Source organism: Myotis myotis, unplaced genomic scaffold (assembly GCF_014108235.1).
Source record: "Myotis myotis isolate mMyoMyo1 unplaced genomic scaffold, mMyoMyo1.p scaffold_m19_p_3, whole genome shotgun sequence".
NCBI classification, from domain to species: Eukaryota; Metazoa; Chordata; class Mammalia; order Chiroptera; family Vespertilionidae; genus Myotis; species Myotis myotis.
The window spans coordinates 28,178,961-28,199,812 of record NW_023416335.1 but is presented as its reverse complement, the minus strand read 5'-3'; the positions used below and the strand labels follow the sequence as shown (position 1 = coordinate 28,199,812).

At 43.4% G+C, this 20,852-nt stretch overlaps 1 protein-coding gene across 16 annotated transcripts in view; it reads left to right on the top strand.

Annotated features, from left to right (window-relative positions):
* Positions 1-17,360, top strand: part of ARHGEF7 (Rho guanine nucleotide exchange factor 7) — a 132,670-nt gene extending 115,310 nt beyond the window's left edge. For 8 of the 16 annotated variants that reach the window (XM_036301987.1, XM_036301986.1, XM_036301985.1 and 5 more), the window contains 5 exons: positions 230-319; positions 3,399-3,575; positions 11,817-11,916; positions 12,878-12,932; positions 14,797-17,360. In XM_036301987.1, coding sequence (XP_036157880.1) covers positions 230-319; positions 3,399-3,575; positions 11,817-11,916; positions 12,878-12,932; positions 14,797-14,919 — 545 coding nt within the window. In that variant the 3' untranslated portion in view covers positions 14,920-17,360. Of the gene's footprint in view, positions 1-229; positions 320-3,398; positions 3,614-5,023; positions 6,466-7,701; positions 7,905-11,816; positions 11,917-12,877; positions 12,933-14,796 lie in introns of those variants that run through there. The other 8 variants (XM_036301989.1, XM_036301992.1, XM_036301994.1 and 5 more) reach the window with 4 other exon arrangements.
* The last annotated feature ends 3,492 nt before the right edge of the window (positions 17,361-20,852 follow it).

Sequence of the window (20,852 nt, the reverse complement as noted above, 5' to 3'; positions counted from 1 at the left end):
GATAAGAAATACTTTTAAATTAAAAATTCTATTGAATGTAATTTTGTAAATACTGGAAAACAGTTATCTGACAAGAAAATAAAAGGAGGGGTTATCTTGATTGTCATCATTTTGGTTGAGTGGATGACTTCATATTCCTCTACTTAATTGGAGTAGTTATTTTTAGATTGTGACCTGTTGTACTTGTCATTTTTAATTCGATTGTGACATGTTGTGTCTGTCTTGACAGGCACAGCTGCTTTGGAAGAAGACGCACAGATTCTGAAAGTCATCGAAGCTTATTGCACAAGCGCCAAAACACGGCAAACACTTAACTCAAGTAAGTTTTATAATAGTGGTTCGTTGTTTTGGTGTGTGTGGTTTTTTTTTGTTTGTTTGTTTTGTAAATCACAGTGGGAAGGAAACTGGGCTGTGGGGTCCTGTGCACAGCCCTCTGTGTGCTGCCTGAAGGGTCCTTAGTGAGTGATGCTTCTGTGGTCTAGGCAGGTATAGGATAGCTGGAGCCTCACATCCCTAAATCATTGAAAGGGTCTGAGCTGTCAGTAAAATAACTGATTTCTAGAGAAGGTTCCACTGGGAAGCCTTTAAGTATAAGGTGCTGCCAGAGTTTATGAAGCTTAGAGAAGATGTATTTAGATATCAGCGGAAGATTCATTCAGTTCAGTTATTTAAGCTACTTAAACTATTGGTGTGGTATTGGGATTTTATTTATTTAATTATTAGCTTTTTACAATTCTTGTTAAAAATATAAATCTAGAACAAGGTTTCTTTTAGTCCACTCCCTTTTTTTAAATGATTGCATTTAAAAATTTTTGAAAGTAGACACAATTTATTAGATTTCAGTGCTACTGAATTTGCCTGCATCTTATGCATAATGTCTTAAAACCTTAATCTATTGTGAGAACAATAACAAGTGGGCCTTTCTTTTTTTTTTTTTTTTTTTTTTTAACTTCCCCAGCATTTGAGGGTGGAGTGCAGTACAGTGGGGGGTGGGGCAGATGGAGTAAAGTATGTGGTTTGTTCAGAAGAAAAGGGGACAAGTTTACCCTCTGCTGGTGCTGGGGCCACAAGCATCACATATCCTTCTGTACTGTTGTTTCTTAGGGCTTTTATTTTTTAAGAACTGGATGGTTTATATATTACTTCTAGCATAAAAACTAGTTTTTATTCAATTTTCTGTGTTTGGTACCCTTTCCACCCTGACATTTGACAAATCACTTATCTCTCCTTCATTTTCATTACCTGTAGTATGGTGATTAGAATCAGTGTCCTGTCCTTTTTTTAAACTGAAGATGGGGGGGAAAAGTGGGAAAGGGAAATTCAACTGCTTTAGCTTTTGTTAAAGATGAAGATAGGACTAATAGGGTTAAACCCCAAGTGGCATTTACAGATCATCTAGAAACTTCCTGTGGCCAGTACATTACATATCCCACCTGTGACATTAAGACTTTTCCCCCCATATTCTCACTGGTGAAAATGTCTTTCGTAGTGACTAGCCAGCAGAGAAGGAATAGAAATGGAAAGGTCTGAATGTGGAGTGCATATGCATAAAATCAGGCAATCATTTGTAAGTCCAGATTATTGTCATTTAAGATATTACATACAGTTTCGTATATGTGATGAGATTGTGTTATAAGTAATAGGCTGTAAAATGTCAAAATGTTTTTGGTTTTGAATTTGAGATGTTAAAGAATTATTCATCTCAACTTCAGTTATTTGAAATACAATTTCAACCTGATAGTCTCAGGTGACTAGACTAGGCAATATGAGCTTTATGTATGTTTTCTGTGGGCGCTGCATTTCTTCATCCAAGAGACAGTGAGTGCCCTGTGATGTGCCTGTGGCCTTGCTGCTTCTGGCTGCCTCAAAGGAATGGCTCATCGTTTGTGCAGATCTTTCCTTATCACATTGCTTTTATTATGTGTTTCCATTTCTCCTGTGCAAGAAAAGCATTGGACACTACATTAATTTTTATATTTAACGGCTATTATGAGCCAACTCATATATACAATCATATATGGCCTTAACCCAAACATTCTTAAGAACAGGTCGGATAGGAAATTGACCCTTTGCGCTTGAAAGGTGATTTCCTTGACACATTTGGAAATGGGATCAGAGTGAAAGCAGCTCTTTTCATATTAAATTTTTAGTGAAGACAGGATGTCATCTAAAATTTAGCTCAGTTCTGTATACATTTAGATGCCATTTACAAACTAAACATCTTGGGTATTAACTTCTATCTCAGAGAGATAATGACCTTCACAGACTATAGGTATTTAGTTGAAGAAATCCAAACTAGACTATTGCTTGTTGTTACGGATTTGGAATGGAATTACTTTGGTCAGAAGCAGGAACAGGATGGGACCAGTGGTTGCTGTCTGTGCCATTCCCCAACACAGAGGGGCACCCTGGTTCCCACTGAGTGTTTCGTTCCAGAACCTTTGTCCCTGGTCCATTCCAGCCTGCATGTCTCATGCACAGCTGCCTGCCCAGTCATTGCTCACAGATGCCAACCACTCATGGGCTTATTTCTGTTCTCCCATTTTGCTCCCACTTCCTCCTGTTGTCCTTCTTTTAACATAGTGGCACTACCAGTTCACATCGCTCTTCCTGCCAGTAAAAGGGTCTGCATCAGGGTGGATAACACCTGAACTGACATGGCTTCCCACTTTATCCATAGCCACTGGCTGAGTGCTCTAAGGAGTGGACATGCGGGGTGATGGGAAAGGGGCAATGAGTGGGAAGCGGACCCTATTTAATTCCTTTCTCCATTCTGAAATTTTTACAGTGGTTATAGTTCATAAGGTAAGTTTTAGACCCCCATCATTAAGATGACTTCTGGTGACTTATAGTCTGACAAAGAGGTAGCTGAAGAAGTAAGTCAAAAGTCCTTTGAAACTATTTTGCATTCAATATCCACTTAATGGATAGGAAACAATTTTTAATTAACCACACAAATGGTTCCTTTTACAAATAATGTCCTAAATGAGGTTATTTGTCAATAGAATGTGGAATAGAATTGGTTACTTGTTAAATGTCTATGGATTCATTTGTACTAGTAGACCTGGGCTTAATTTGAAAAGATTTAACTGAGGACTTAATAGCAATGTTTTTAGAAAGGAACAATTTGGAAATAATATTGTGCTTTAGGTTTATTTAAATAATAATTGTTCTGGTTTTATTCTAAGGGTTGTGCTAACTTTGTTATTAAAACCCAGCCATAAATAAGGAGAAGTGAACATTGTTGCCATTTTTTAACAGTATTTTCTCTTTTCCTTCTTTTCCCATCACCTTTTGCTTTTATTTTCATGTTTTTGGTTGTGGCTCTTCCTGTCCGTCCTCCTTTTCATCTCACCTTTGCCTGTCACACCTGTCACTCCATCCCACTCCCGTCTTAGCATGGCAAGGCACTGACCTGATGCATAATCACGTCTTGGCTGATGATGACCAATCAAGTCTAGACTCCTTGGGTCGTCGCAGTAGCCTTTCTCGTTTGGAGCCTTCAGACCTCTCGGAAGACTCTGACTATGACAGTATATGGACAGCCCATAGTTACAGAATGGGTTCTACATCTCGTAAGAGCTGTTGCTCATATATCTCTCACCAGAACTAATGCACTTCTGAGCTTTCTTAACAAATGCTTGTTGTATCGCAGCCTGCTTTTCTTAGATGTTTTCTTGCTGTTCCTTGTCTCTTTTATGTGATATTTTAACAACTTTTGAGAGCGTTTCTGATATTCCCATTGTATTTTGTGGAGGCATAATTGCCAATTCAAGTATCCATTTGAAGTTACTTACTAACTGTTGAAGGAGATGGTGAATTCACACAGCCTATATCTATGGGTTCTTTTCCCTGGATAGTGGTGGTTTTATAGCCCAAAATGGTTTGGTTTTTTAATTCTCACTATAGCAACTGTCTCATTTCTTTTTGGATACAGCTATATGAACACTTTTATATTTTATACTGAAACCATACAGGTTTGTGATCTAAGTGCCAGTAACACGGAGGAGACTCTGGCCTTATATATAGGATTCTAAATTTTTTATGTATAATGGACACCCTGATCAAGTAGTTGTGGAGAGAGAAGAAGGAAAAAGCATGCACAAAAGTACTGAGAGTTCGTTCAGACAGCGTGTTCTGAGGACTCCTGGGGGCACTTGGCGACCATGAAGAACCATGTGTTGGTGTGGGCTTTGGGCCTTGGCAGCACTGGAAAGCTTGTCTGCACCCTACAGCTCTGTGCTTGTCAGTGTGCCACATGTGCTCTTCCCTGTGCCCCCATTTGCCCGTGGGGTGTAAGTTTTCCTCTGCAAAGTCCAAATTATTGTCAGAGTTCAGACATGGTCATTACACCAAACTTTCCTTAATTGGAGTAATTTCTCTTAAATGGCACTTAGCAAGCCTATGCCACTCTACCGAAGGTTTAAAGTCCAAACTCTGAAGCATTGAGCCTCTGAAAGTGTAGATTAGAGTGCTTTCAGAGAGAGGCATTTTGGTGTGCTTAAAAAGGCGAGTGCTTTGGCTTCAGTCACAGCCTGGCTTTCACCCTGACATTCATACTTATACTGCCTGTGATGGACACATTGTTTGTTTTCAGCAACTAGCTGCAGTGAATCTCCATTTACAGCAACCCTATCCTATATAACCCTCATTCTTGATTGTAATGGGGTATCTGAGTCTATTAAAGACTTACTGAGTTGCCATGTAACTCACTTATTAGGAAAGCTCAGATTGGGGTGCAGTCCCCCATTTTCCTGGGATTTGTTGTAAGGAGATTTCACTGGCATCACTCAAGACTAATTTCTGCTTCAAAAAGAACTGAATGTGACATGTTGCATTCAGTTGTAGCATCCAAATCCACATCCGGTCATTGCTAGAGGGGAGGAAGTGTGTTCTCTCCCATGCATGCTATATCTGGTGTTAAAATGTAACCTTAAGGTTGTGTTTTAAGTATCCATTGAAACCAGCTTCAGAAAACAAGATGCCATAATAAACTGGGAATAACATTTTTTCCTTTCTTCAGGGTGGCTGTAATTCCAGGTGGCTGTGAATTCTCTCTTCCCTCACCATACCTCCTTCACCAAACCCATGTATTCAGTGTTCTGATCTCATTTGCACAGAGACAACTCTGATACACTATGTCATTGTTTCCTGGGAGCTGGGTCCTGTTGCTCACAAGCCCAGAGGTGCTAGTGAACTCCCGGCAGTAGCATATTGCTTAGAAAATCAGACAGCTTCAGCACTGCATGCAATGGGGTCATTGGGAAAACCGATAATTCTAAGTATCTGTTTTCAAGCTTATGACATCTGGAGATTTCATATTTTTATATCAATTAGTATAAAAAAGTTGAGGAGCAATCGTTTAAAATTAGAGCTCAGTATTAACCCATGGTAGAGATGGAGTTTAATATATGTTAAGCCAAATAGCAAATGGAATTTTTGGAAAGCTATAACTACACAGTTCATATGCTTACTCAATATCATGCAAGGAATTTAGAAGCAATTTTGTTTTATATTACGTAGAGAACTCACCTTTTCTGATATGAATAGAACATCTTTTTGTTTGCTTTGAGACTATAATTGGTGCATTGGCCTCGATGCCTTTGCCATGCCTTAGTAAACTTGGTTGCCTGGGTCATTTGCTATATACCACAATTGAAATACAGTTGCTGCACTTAGATTTTTCTGTAACACTAGTATCATTTGGGTTGTCTAAATGAGTTTCATTTTCTATACACCAAAGTTTTGACATGTTCCCATTATTCCTGTTTGTACCAGTTAAAGCCATTTGACGATGATTCTTTGTTGATGCTAAGATCACTGCACAATAACAACCTGATTTTTTGTTTGTTTGGATTTGTTTTGAATGTCTGGCACCATTAGTTCTTGTGACCTGGTTGGAAGTAATAGTGCCACAGGCCTGAAAACAGTTCTTGTGTGGCAGTGGTGATAAGGCGTCCAAAGGGCCATGTTTCTACTTCTGTGGAACTTTAGTCATGCTGAAATAGTATTATATGCTTATACAGTTCTGTAATATCTATGTGTACAGCTAGTATTATAATGAAAGGATGAAGAATCTGGACTAGAAAGTAGGGTTAAGCCATTACCAGTCCTTGTTGCAAATGGCCTAAATGGTGTTCCCATTGAATTAACACTTGCCACAAATACATAAGCTTATATTAATTGTGTTTTGCATAAAATTGCCAAACACAGTAATGTATATATAGTGGTATAAGACCTGGGAGAAATTTATATATTGTGCTTTTTATCTGTGAACGGGAAAGCCATTTTTAGTGGGTGACTGCCCTTTGAAGACTCAGTTGGATGTATACCTGAATGTTGCATTGTATTGTACAGTATCATGTTATTGTTTGTGGTTGCATATGGCAATGAAGTGTTTGTTTTATAAAAAAAAAAAAAAAAGACGTCTGTTATGTACAGTTGAAATAAATTTTGCATTTGCTAGCCTGTGGCTTTTAATATTTGTTACATGGGGGTGGGGGGAGTAGCATAGTTTGCAGTTTAATATGATTTGGCTGTTCTCATGAACGTTGTCTTCCAAAGAAAGGTCAGGCAATAGAACACTTTCTATCTGCCTTAATGGAGAAGCTCTCACTTTCTTAGGTTAAATATGTTCTAAACAATACAGGGCCACTCATTGTACATTTTTATTTCATCTATTTTTCTTTAATTTTTCAATCACTGGGAAGTTTGTCTTAAGAATGGAGCATCTCATTTTTGTGTGTTTTGTGTGTGTGTGCGTGTGTGTGTGTGTGTGTGCATAAGTAGAAAAAAAACACGCAACTTTAATGCTTTTTTATACTAAGGTCAGTTTTTATTTTTGTTTTTTAAAGTGCATGCCCAGTTTAGTAGGAAAAGCAAAATGAAAGGAAAAGAAGTCCCCGTGCCATTGTGGGGCTAGGCCAAGGTGCAAACAATGAACAAATGCAAATCATTCTCTAAAGAGAATCCTCACATTTCTTTTCCTAAGAAAAATAGAGTCTTATAGCCATAAATAACAAAGTGGCATTTTGGAGAAATTTTATGAAGTAGATTTTTAAAAGTATAATAATTTTTTAAAATATTTTTTTATGGATTTCAGAGAGGAAGGGTGAGAGGTGGAAACACCAATGATGAGAATCATTGATTGGCTGCCTCCTGCATGCCCCCCTACTGGGGATTGAGCTCACAGCCCGGGCATGTGCCCTGACCTGGAATCAAACGTGACCTGGTTCGTAGGCTGATTGATGCTCAACCACTGACCATACCGCCCAGGCTAAAGTGTAATATTTTACTTCATTCTGGAAGTTATTTCACTTTTGGTTGTGTATAAGTAGATGAAGATATTAGAAATATGAATTTAAGAAGTGAGTTTTGCTACAAACATACTAGACTGCTGGCTAGCGAGGCAGATATGTTTGTTATTTATTTATTTTTTTATATAAACTGTTTCTTGGCTTTTGGTGGAGGCTGACTCACTCATGTGTACACACACACACACACATATCATGCTCATGCCCTGGATTTGTGTTGTCAGATCAGGCACCAAGGTAGTGGTCTAACAACCGAGATGATTGTGCGCTGGGGCTTGAGTCCTACTTACTCCTGCTGCCTGGGCAAATCATCTGTTTATAAAATGGAAGTGTCTGATCAATCGGTGTTTCTCAAATGAAGGCCCATTTGGGGTTCTCTGAATTTTAGGAAGCAGTGTTCTAAGTGTGTGTCTTCAGCTTCTGGATTACACCTCTGAGTTGCCTCCAGGGGCCCCAGTGCCTACTGTCTCTCCAGCTGTGTGGTGCAGAGTGACCCCTGCTGGTGGCCGTGTGGACCTGTCACTGCCTGTTTGCAGCCATTGGCGGCTGGATCCCAAGCATGTGCAGATCTCTTTGGAGTCCTCAGGTTTGGTAAATGCTGATTGGTGCTAAGTATACACTATTGTTTCCTTATCTTCACCCCCTGTTGAACAACTACAAGACCAACCAGCATTTGTGTGTATGTATCTATAGACAGGATTTTAGGCTAGTCGAGCACTCTTCAGATTGTTACCCGGAAAGATTGATGCTGAAGAAAAAATGTTTAGCACGCAGACGAATTTAGGAAATGCTGAATTAAACTTCAACAGGCATTTTTACTGCAAACCTTCTGAAAACCTTAAAAATGCTACATGTACCTTGTGAATCTCTAAGAAGTGGCTGTAGCATTCAACATTTTTCAAGATGATGTGTTGTGGAAACCCCTATTATCACCTGTAAAATACAGATTTTGGGAAACACAGGTTTGAGTATGCTGGAACCATCATGAACCTGTTCATCTGTGTCTCAGACCTTTTCGAGAATTTTAAATAAAGCAATAGAACATTTTTGGTGGTTCTGCTGTTAAATTGTTTTTCCAAACTAAGTAGTTCAGGCAAAATATGCTGCAGTACCTCTGAAAATATTTCAGTAATCTTGGAGGTAACTTGTTAAATCTGTTTACTTTCTAAAACTTTGTTCTTAAAGAAATAGTCAACTTACTTATAAACCTGGCTGGAGAATATCCCTTTATTGTTTTGTTGAAATACTAACATTTTTTTAGTTATTTTAGCAAAATATGTTATATTGAAACTAGGCAAAATATTAGCCTCCCATGGATTTCTGTTCAGGAAACAAGTAATCTTCATTAACAAACCTCCTGGCTCATCATCAGACCTATAAATGACTTTTTTTTTTTACATTGGCATGTTTCAGGAATATAGCAGCTTAATACATCTGACTATAGCAAACTTAACATTTTTTTCTGTCTTAGATATTTTTATTTATTTTTAGAGGGAGGAAGTGGGGGTGGGAGGAGAGAAACATCCATGTGAGAGTAAACATAGATTGGCTGCTTCCTGCATACCCCCAACCAGGAATTAAGCCCACAAACTGGGCATGTACTCTGACTGGGGATTGAACTGGCAACCTTTTGATGCACAGGAGGACACCCAACCAATTGAACCACACTGATCAGGGTTCAAACTTAACATTTTTATAATATATAGTTGCATTCTTCTTGTGTGTTTTAAGTGTATTTAAAAATCAGAACCATGTCATGCATGTACAACCGTTGTACAGATTTTAGTTTCTCTGATTTAGCTATGCTACGTGATGGAATTTAAAGTTTTTATCTTTTTGATTTTATCTGGTAAGAGAGATTTATAAAATGTAATTTTTAAGTTAATCCTCAGGACAACTCTGCAGCGGTGGTCAATTTTGTTCTTCTATTTTACCATTAATGGAATGTGGTTCAGTGGTTAAGTGAGCAGCCTGAGTTTATTGAGGACTATCACCGACGGGTGTGAGTGCAAGTGCAGATGGTCCCAGCCCCTCTGCAGGACAGCAACTGCTGTCTGGCCCCTTTACAAAGTGGATGTCCCTTGTGATTCTGTCTTATGTTATTTGAACGTTTTAATGCTGGGAAGCGTGTAAATAGTTTGCCTAGGAAGCTAGAAGATGTAAAAATAATTGTGTAGAATTTCATATTCCCTCAAGTGCTGTTGTATAAAAACATTTTTAACCTCTTGTCTCATCCATTTGAAGGACTGTTGTATTACAAAACTGAATGTGACAGGTAAACAACTGATAACTTTTTTGATTTGACTAACACAGTCAAGAACTGTTTGGACTCAAAGCAGATACCCGTTGGAAAATTTATGAGCCTTCTAAATTGTCCTATGTCATCAGTTTGCTTCTCTTCACAGTGCAAATTAAATTTGTTTTCTACATATCTGAATCTTTCTGAATCTTTTTCTCTTTTTCTAGGAAAATAGCACATGAATTAACTTCCTTATAAAAACATGGGTAACGTTTACATTTGTATCAGAAGCACCGGATTTTCCTCAGCCTTAAGAATTTTTGAGCTGGCTTGTATCCCTGTACTTTCTCAGTACTTTGTTTCACATACCAGTTTCCTTCTTAAGCATCATTTCCCCAAGTAGCCCAGGTTTCCAAACAGCCTTCCCTACTAACCCAGAAAGGCCTAGAAGACACGCCACTCGCCATGGCAAGTAATTCTCCAGCTGTGCAGCTCACTGTGTAAAAGGGAGTCTGTGGCCCTAAAGCAGGGTATGAGTGAAGCCACGCCTCCCTCTGCCTGACAGTGACCAGGTCTGCTGGATTTGCAGCATGGTGGGAACACGAAAACGCTAGCAGCGGGTCCTCTTTGAAGTGGTATTTGATAAACCTATGTACAAACATACTTCTATATACCAGTTTATTAAGTAAGGCTTGTGACAACATTCTAAGTACTGCATTTGATTATAACATTGAAGTTATTCTCAGCGAACATAAAGGCCCTTCCCTTTATTGGTGTAAAAAAAAAGATACGTATAGAAGCTTGTGCTGTGTAACATAAGATAGAGCGTGGTTTTCTTACCCCTGAGGTAACAAAGAAGGATGTCAGCACCTCAGTTTTGTCCTGTTCTGGATGTTATGGTTTCCCAGCGGCTTGTATTTGGTACCTTTCCTCGGCTGTGAGACTGGGCAGGAAGGCTTTACAGATGTCCAGCTGCAGCCGGGAGGCTTGGCCAAGGCCCCGAGTCCCCTTCCCTGTGGCATGCTGCCGTGGGAATGGCAGAGGTACTCTCTGGACATCAGTCATGTTTTATGCGCCCTCCTATGGAGCTTTGACAGTAATTGTTAATCTTGTGCCATTCATAGCAGTAAAAGCTTACATACTGGTGGAAACTGTTCTTCAAAATGAAACTGAAAACATTGGTGTTATGACGAACATTCCCATGATACAAATATGTACAATAAGTGCCCTCTTATAATTCAATGAACTTTTAGGAAGGCAAGTCAAAGATAAACCAAGAAAAATAAGATCAAGCAAGTTACGCTGTGTAATTAGCGTATGTCAACATCAAAGGTATTTTTTAATGGAGAGATGTGTGTCACATTACCATTTGCAGGTGTTTGTTTCTCTGTAGACCATATCCTTCCGCAATTTGCATTTGATATTTTTCAAAAATACAAATGATGTATGTTATAGTGTTATACAGCCTTTGATATTATTTTAAGATTTTCTTCCTGTATCCTTAAATAAGATTTGATTCTCTTTTTTCTCACATTTTAAAGTAAATATTGGAGTTTCTCAGTTAATTTCTAAAGTACCTATTTTGTGGCAAACATGTATGGAGACACACTGTCATGAGCAAGCGGTTGTGTTGGGAGCTCGTTAAGTGCCATAAACTTGTCTCTGACATGGTGAACGGTTTACTTCTAGGGAATGAAGAGTAGTTTTCATAAAAGAAACAAGTAATAAATTCCACTTCTAAGCCATATGCCATAATAGCTATATTTTTAACTGTCACTGTAGAGTTAAATGTTTTAATTGCCAGTTTTTTAAATTTACAAACACTCAGGGTATATGTACTATATAGTCTGACATGTCTTTTTAAGATTCCTGGAATAATACAGCTAAAGGTTTTGTGGATTTGGATATTTATTCCAAAATACCCATAGTGCTGTGGGCAGAATCTTTAATGTACTACCTGCGGGAAAATTCTGGATTTAACAGATCCGTAATCCAGATTTAGAAACAGAAGCTTAATAAATTAGAAAAAGGCTGTTTCCTTTTTTCTGTAATGCTTTAGGCATGAAAAAAACTGGGTTCAGTAGACAGAGGTGGAGAAAATTGGTAAAAGTTGCCCTTCCCTATTTTATCTACAAAGTAATTCATGTGATGCACAGTCCCTAGAATTTAATGTTAATATTTAGATAGTGTTAATATAGTGAAATTGTTCTTAGCTTTGCTGTGGTATTCACCTTGGGTATTTTTTTTTTTTTTAATGATGATAGGTTCACGTAAAGAATCTGCTCCACAAGTTTTGCTTCCAGAAGAAGAAAAAATTATAGTTGAAGAAACAAAAAGCAATGGTCAGACAGTGATAGAAGAAAAGTAAGATGTATTCCAGTATTAAAATGCAGGCATGTGGGTGTGTGTGGAAGGGGGTGGTTTGTGGAGGGCATGGGTGTGTGTGTGTGTGTGTGTGTGTGTGTGTGTGTGTGTAGGGGTGGGGGCATGGGTGTGTGTGTGTGTGGAGAGGTGGGGGCATGGGGGTGTGTGTGTGTGTAGGGGTGGGGGCATGGGTGTGTGTGTGTGTGTGTGTAGGGGTGGGGGCATGGGTGTGTGTGTGTGTGTGTGTAGGGGTGGGGGCATGGGTGTGTGTGTATGTGTGTGGAGAGGTGGGGGCATGGGGGTGTGTGTGTGTGGAGAGGTGGGGGCATGGGTGTGTGTGTGTGTGTGGAGAGGTGGGGGCATGGGTGTGTGTGTGTGTGTGTGTAGGGGTGGGGGCATGGGTGTGTGTGTGTGTGTGGAGAGGTGGGGGCATGGGTGTGTGTGTATGTGTGTGGAGAGGTGGGGGCATGGGGGTGTGTGTGTGTGTGGAGAGGTGGGGGCATGAGGGCGTGTGTGTATAAGGGTGGGGGCATGAGTGTGTGTGTGGAGGGGTGGGGGGCATGAGAGGTTGTGTGTGTGGAGGGGTGGGGGCATGGGAGGGTGTGTGGAGGGGTAGGGGCATGGGAGGGTATGTGTGTGGAGGGCTGGGGGCATGAGAGGGTGTGTGTGTGGAGGATGAGGGGGAGGGAGGAGGGGAGCATTGGAGTCAGAAAAATTCCAGGAGGGTTGGGGTGTGGCTTCAGAAACTACTACTTTGTGTCCTCGTAGGTGGGAGTTGACATTGACTAGGCTCTACCTGCCCAGAGAAAGAGGCTGATTGTTCTGAAGTGTATGAATTTAGGTGTTTAGAGAGGAGGGTAGAGCAGCCCTGTTTATTTCGTCTGGCATGTTATAAACTGCTTCTCTCTGTCCTCTTCATCCCTTGTCCTTGTTCAGGTGTTCATTCTATTTTCTATTCTAGGAGTCTTGTTGATACCGTCTATGCATTGAAGGATGAAGTCCAAGAATTAAGACAGGTGAGTCATAATCAATTTTTAATCTTTTTTTTTTTCATGGGGGGAAAAGAGGAAAACACTATATTGAAAATGAAGTCGATGTCCTTAAGCAAAATAATACAGAAAGGAGCCCTCTGGAGTGGCTCAGTTGGTTGAGTGTACCATACACCAAAAGGTTGTGGGTTTGATCCCCAGTCGGGGTACATTCAGGAGGCAACCGATCAATGTTTCTCTCTCATGTCAATGTCTGTCTCTCTCTCTCCATTCCTCTCTGTAAGCATGTCCTCATCATTTAAAATATCTAAAACTCCATCTAGTTAAAAGTTTTATTAACTACTTACTGTGACTATTCTCTGCCACTTTGTAGTGTAACATATGGTCTTTGTTCCAAGGAAACCAAAACAACAAGTCAGTTAGACAAAGTATATAAGTATGTATATGGTTTTGGGGGGACATAGGGTATTCCCAAAAATGTATACAAACTTTAATAGCTGATAACTCAATTTTCACTCCTTTTCAAATTTAACTAATTTGAAATAATAGGTCAGCGGTTCTCAACCTATGGGTCGCGACCCCTTTGGGGGTTGAACGACCCTTTCACAGGGGTCGCCTAAGACCATCAGAAAACACATATATAATTACATATTGTTTTTGTGATTAATCACTATGTTTTAATTATGTTCAGTTTGTAACAATGAAAATACATCCTGCATATCAGATATTTACATTACGATTCATAACAGTAGCAAAATTACAGTTATGAAGTAGCAACCAAAATAATTGTATGGTTGGGGGTCATCACAACATGAGGAACTGTATTGAAGGGTCACGGCATTAGGAAGGCTGAGAACCACTGTAAGCCAGACTAAGCTTTGAACAAAAGAAAATTTATCCAGTAGACTTTTTTACAGGGATACATAAAAGATAAAGTTTACAGTACAAACCCAGCAACAGTTAGCGGATTGCGGGTGCACAAATACGGAACGAAATGATTTTTGATGTTTGCGATTCTATTGCTTCACGTTATCAGCAGTGCCTGCACCAGAACGGCATTGACAAAAAAAAAAAAGTTATTCATTTCTGTAGCTTTTTTAAAATATTGAAAATGAACTCTTAATAAACACTGACTTTGTAATCATTCAAAGTGTGTATACACATTTTGGGTCACCCTATGTATTATTTGTACAAATGGCTTTGGTCTCAGGAGGGAGCGGTAAGTGTTGCTTCACAGGCCGGAGCTCGGGAGAAGCGCAGCTCAGCATGGTCTGGGCTGGGACGGGACACTGCTCTGAGCTGCCTCTCAGCCATCCCAGCAGCATCCCTGCAGCTTCCAAATACTTGTCTTCCTCTGAGGGGCTTCCAGGTTTGTGCTGTCCCCTTGGCAAGGGATGCATCTTTGTGTGTGCACCTTCTCCATGCGGAGGAATGATTAGGTGCAAACTGTACGGGAGTAGGTGCTTAGTCACTCACTCTGTATTCATTCAGCTGCTGTTACTTCCATCCCGACATAACTGTAAGATCTTTACAGGTGTGAAAGGAGCAGGGGGGTGGGGAGTGTGCAAGTTGTTCCTTTTGCTATTTCCAGCCATGTTCTTAAGGTATGTTGTACAGCGATTCTCCCCTTCAGTAATCGGAACTTAAATTGTCAGTGACATTAGAACTGTTTTTCCATCTGTGATTGGTCTTGGTCCCAGGAGCAACTGTGCGATAAGGAGCCGCGAGTGTCTGTTGAGGCATGTGGGCAGTCTTGTCGAATACACCCATGCCCACAGCACAGGGCACATTGCAGCACACAGTTTCAATTGGCAAGACCCCAGCCCTCCTGGGGGAAGGAAGTCCTCTCCAGGGCCCAACACACTGACTATCCTGTCTGCTTTGTTGACAGGATAACAAGAAGATGAAGAAATCTCTGGAGGAAGAACAGCGAGCCCGCAAAGACTTGGAAAAGCTGGTGAGGAAAGTTTTAAAGAACATGAATGACCCTTCCTGGGACGAGACCAACCTCTAAGGAACGTCCATGGTTCTTTCTTGAAGACCAGTTAGGAGACTATGCTGGGACCCTGGGGCAGGGCTGTGCATACAAAAGCTGGAGTCCAGGCAAATAGAAACACATTGTTCCTGAAGAGTCCAGACATGAGGTATCGACACTGAGGGCAACTGCATTAATCTTACTCTGCTAACATCTCAATTACCTCATTTTGCAATAAGTGCAGTGACTGACTACAAACCCTGGTCTTTCAGGCTTTTATTGAATCTATATAAATATTATACATACATGTTTCGTGTAAATATCCTGTTTTGAATGCATATACCTGATTGTTATATCTGATACCCCTGCTAGAACTTCCTTCCCACTAACCTTTCTGGTCCCATGACCTAGAAGTTGTGTTCACACACACACGCATGGAAAGCAGAAACGCGTGGCTGTGGTAGATGCCTGACTTCGCCGCCGCTGTGGTTTCTATAGTGCTCTGAAAATACTTCCCATGTTGGTTGCCTACCTAATTTAACCTTATTTATAGCTGCAGAGACAACTTGAATACCATTTGAAAGTCTTCTGTTAAAGCAGTATTGCAGTCACCGGCGTGGGGGTCTCTGAGTGCCGTGCTCTGGCTGAGTGAGGGTCTGGGCCTCAGCCATGAATCTGAGGAAGTCCCACTCACGCCACCGCGTCCAGCTGCAGGTGCACCCTCTCGTCTGCTTTGAGTGGATCTGTGGTCACCAGAGTATCCACTGCACTTGGAGAGGTCATACAGACTTGTATATGTAGGCTAGTTCAATAATGTGACCGAGTGTACTGCTTTGTCCTCAAAAGAGAGCGCTTCACTAGAGTCTGTAAATAGAATGTGTTGTTACACATCACTGCGGCCGGGAAGATGAAGCGAGGTGGTGCTATGGGTAGGATTCCTGTGTCAGCCAGCGTCAACCCTGAGCTCTGCTTTACCGTCAGGGCAGCAAGCATTACTGCAGAGCTCACTGGGAAAGAAGAATAAGCAATATCCACCTTAAATCCCACCTAAATAATGAAAGTTTAAATGTGGGTCCATTCCCTCCCTATATGCAAATTGCAGAGCAGACAAAGGAGGAAGTGGGCCCCAACCTGGCTCCGCAGCCCCTGGGCCAGGGCTCTAGAAGCCTCGCAGCCGGCAGGAACAGCCTTGGAGCCTAGCTTGTCCTGCCGTGGAGATAGGATCGGCAATATCACAGGGTCTGTGCTTTCCGTTTCCCTCTTCTAAGAGGTTGTTTTAGTGAGATGACTTCTTCATAGAACAAGTGTTACATTGTTAAGAAGCAGAATTGCAGCACTGTGCATTAGAGACCGCTCAGAAACACCTTTTTGGCCTCAGATGTGACCTTTGATTTGCAACCTATTTATTGGTCAAGTGACCCCTTAATCTTTGATGCCTATGGACTGGGCATCTTTGGAACTAGTTGGTTTTCTGGTTGTCCATGGTTCTGTTTCCATGCCCTTGCTGATTAGACCCTGTGCCCGCCCATCTCCCTGGGGGGTGGTCCTGGAGCCGGCCCTCCCGCTGCAAGCTCAGCAGGTGTGTGGGGCCCAGCATTGACCTGCCCACACTTGACCTTTCAACTAGAATTGCCAACTTTCTCTACTTAGCATTCATGAGTGCTAGGACTAGAAAATAGTGTCATTTTTTTTTTTACAGTAGTATTTTTTTGGTGATGCATAAGACATTGCGGTGAAAAACAATTACATTTGAGTGTACTGAAGTTTGCTGTCTTAAGCAAATTTTAACTCAGGAACAACATTCAGCACCTGATCCCTCCACCACTTAGTGATGAGCGATGTTGCAGCCAGCAGATGGGTCTCCTACAGCACCTGCCTTAACTGTTGCTAAAGCGACAAGTGAGAACTTGTGTTTTCCTGCCCCTCCCCTTGCCCCGGCGGGGTGATGGTTGAGGTGCCCGTGTAATGCATTACCTTTCTTCCCCAGGATCCAGTATTTTACTAAACTTTTTAGGGAGCAGAGAAAATGCATCATAGCAATTCTACAGACCTGCCCTCTTCTAAACAGACTGCACGCGTCTCTCCGGGTGACTCCTGAGAGGTTGGGAGTGGGTGATGATGGTAGAAAGGCGCGCTGTTGACTCTAAGGGTTACTTCTCTGCTCTCACCTTTCTTGGATGAGGAGACGAAGCCATTCCTGTCCTGAGATGTGAAGCACTTTTATTTCCACACGACACTGACGTGTGGCATCGGAAGCTCTGCCCACTGTGCTCTGCAGAGTGTGCCTGTCCACGTGCGCCAGGGCCCGGGCCCCGGAGACCTCCGGCTCTGGCGGACTCCTGCTGTCCTCCACTTCTTTCTCCAGGACGCAGAGGCCGCGTTTACAGCCCTGGGGACACCGCGCAAATGCCACCGACTGTCTGGCGCTGACTACTCATACTATGTTGTTGTAATGATTAAACTGATTATTTTTTCTTATGTTACAAAGATGTCACTTTATTTTCGAGGATGTGTTTGTGTGTGTGTGTAAAGTTACATTTACACTTTATTTTGACTTTTATATTTTTTAATTCTGGGGTGAGTTTTGGACACTGGAAAATATCAGTTTGCCTTTAAAATCTAGGGTTTGGGAGTATTTGAAGATACAAGATTAGGCAATGGAACTGACACTGTTAGGTACGGCCTCCACTCATCCTGGGAGATGCTCTAAACCAGTGGTTCTCAACCTTGGCTGCACATTAGAATCACCTGGGAATCTTTTTAAAATCCTGATTTCTGGACCTCATCCTCTGGAAATTCTGTTTCTTTGTTGTGGGGTGGGGCCGCAACATTAGTGACAAAGAAACAGAATTTCCAGAGGATGAGGCCCAGAAATCAGGATTTTAAAAAGATTCCCAGATGATTCTAATGTGCAGCCAAGGTTGAGAACCACTGCTCTAAGCCATGTTGGGGGGTTGAACAAGTGACATCATTTTTCAAGATTTCTGTGAGGCCCTTGCAGGAAGGGCCTGACAGCAGAAAGTTACTTGTCCGTTACAAGCCTTGCTCTTTCCCGACACTCTCCACGCAGGGCCTCCCTGGCCAGCTAAGAGGGCTGGGAAACAGGGAAGAAAACAGCACTGGCAAGCTGGGAGTGTAGGAAGTTCTTCCCTCCCACCCTGAGTGTGACCTCATCCTGACCTGATTGTGTCTGCAAAGACCCTATTTCCACATAAGGTCATGAGCACAGGTCCTGGGGATCAGGACTTCAACAGATCTTTTTTTGTGGGGGACACACACGATTCAGCTTGTAACAGTAGGGAAAGTGGACTCACTCACCTCTCAAGTGAGCCTGAGGCCGACGGTTGCTACAGGTGGTCATTTAAACCCCATTATGGTGTAACGAATAAAGGTTGTAAGGGACCCCAAGGGTACTTCTATTTCAGAAAACCCACAGCAACGCCTACATTTTTCCATGGGAGGACGGCACAGCCCACAACAGCAAATGTTCTGCTTCTAGCTGAAATGAGGTGGGTAAATGCAGTCGCTGGTTATCATGGGAATAGGACTCCAGGCTAATACAGGAAGAGACGAGGCCCCGCCACACTGGCTCCCCCTCCTGTGGACTGTAAACCCCGTCCCCAGGGGCCTGGCCGCTGGTCAGAGTGGACAGCGGCTTCAGGCAGTACTGGCCGTCACCCTGCCAGGCCTGGGGCGGGGTGTCTCCCCAAACAGTGGTGTTCTGCAGGTCTTGGCCTCCAGGTGGGGTTATGAAGTGGCATCTCCTTGTCCTGTGGCCCCTGTGGATCCTGCTGGTGGAGGGGGAGGCACCTTTTCCTTTTCTCTCAGGCCCCTGCAGCGGCCTCTCCCCCTCCCCCCAGGCTGCCTGCCCTCGTGCCTGGGCAAGCCCCCTAGCTGCCATGTCTGTCTTCACTTGAATAAACCCTTTGGCAACTCAGGGTCACTCTTGCCTCTTTCTGGAAGCCTGTTCTGAGCATCGGCCTCCCACCCGAGGGCTTTCTCAGCTCCCGTGCGAAGCCCAGCCTTAAATGACCACACTTGACTCACTGTTTCCATGAACTCCCGAAGTTTGCTGAGACATGAACCTGAACATGAGCCGGGGTTTGTGTTGGCTGGAGGTTCAAATTCCCAGGAGGGGAACCCCACTGCCTCCGTTTGGGAACCTGAGAGGGTGCAGCCACTGGGATGGTTGGACAGTAAGAGAGGCTGGGTAATTTCTCCTCCTCCCTCTGCAGCTGCTCCCACGAGTCCTTCCTCTCTTGTCCTCACGTCTCCTCGCCCCAGCAGCCTGGCCAATGCCACAGCCAGCCAGCAGCCAGGCCTGCTCCCCGGGGGCTGCCACTCCTGACGACACTCCCTGCCGCGCTGTCTCACCACCCTTGGTGCAGGACCATGTGTTCTTCCCGAAGGTGAACGCTTTTTTCTCCCGTCTCAATACCACGCCACCTGTGCCTCCCACCACCTGGACTCCTAGCCGCGTCTTCCAATTTGCAGGCTCTGTCCCCGCCAGCCCAGGTGCCCCTCCAGCGCAGGCTCCACTGGGTGCTCCCCACATGCTGATGGCACTCGGATTCAGCTGCCCACTGCGCATGCCTCCCCCCCCCTCCCCCCCCCAGGACCACAGCCCCAACTGGACACACAGACGCAGCCTCTGCTCGGCCGCGCCACCTGACTTCTCATGCCCATCTTCCATGTGGCGGCCACCTTCCAGCCTCCCAGGCAGAATCCTTGGGCTCATCACAGACCTGTTCCCGCTCACAGATCGGTCAGCCCATCTCATGGACTCTAAAATGACACAAAAAAACATTCAACCAGTGACTCCCGGTCCCACCCTTATTTTTCTCCCAGATTATTACATCGTTCCCCATGTTTACTCTTGCCTCCTTACTATTTTCAGCACAGCCTGAGAGATGTAATCCAGTTTCCCACCTGCGCAGAATCCAGACCTAGCGCCATTTCCCTTAGTGAAGGCTGAAGCTCGAATAGTAACCTACACCCTTGCTTGTGATTCAGTCTCAGTGCCATCTCTGTCTTCAATCAAACCGCCCTGGCTCCCGGGTTCTCAGCTTCACGAGGCCTGCCTCACCCCAGGGCCTTTGCACCTGCTCCTTTCAGACTTGCATGAGCTTCCTGGACGCCCACATAGTGCTTCCCCTTCTAAACCTGCTCAGATGCCGTCAAATTCAGAGGCCGCCTGCTCACCATGACATGGCCTTGTTGGTGTGCTCTGCTTTCCTGTTCTCACAGCGCGTGTCTGACCTGCATGTCTGTGCTGTCTCCCTCCATGGAATTCGCTCCCTGAGGGTGGGCACTTTTGTCTGTTTCGCTCATGGTTGTGTCCCAGCAGTGCCAGCAGAAGTGGGCTCTCTAAGAAGGAGACCATGGAGTGAGGACGGGAGTGGCAGGACTCAAACACTGGTTCCGAAGCGGGGCCTGGTTTCCCATAGGAATAGGGGTGGGTGTCCCATAGGAACAGGCTGACTAGGGTCTGGAGGAGGGCCAGGTGTTTATTTTTGTTGTTGTTTATTTTTAATGTATTTTCATTGATTTCAGAGGAGAAGGGAGAGGGTGAGAGAGATAGAAGCATCACTGATGAGAGGGAATCACTGATCAGCTGTATCCTGCACTCCCCCCCCCCCCCCCAACTGGGGATCAAACCCACAACCCAGGCAGATGCCCTGACCGGGAATCAAACTGTGACCTCCTGGTTCATAGTTTGACATTCAACCACTGAGCCACATCGGCTGGGCTGAAGGCAGGGTTTTTGATGCCATGCCTGCCCCCCTTAAGGCTCTCCCACCCTCCTCGGCACTGTGAGCATCCTGTTTGCCCTATAGTGGCCAGCGTCACAGTCCTGCCATCTGTGTGGTGTCACAGGGCTCTGTGACATCACAGCAGGTGGGGTGGCCCAGCCACTCACTCTACACTCTGCTCATCAGTGGCAGCAGGAGGGAGGAGGTGGCCAGCTTCCT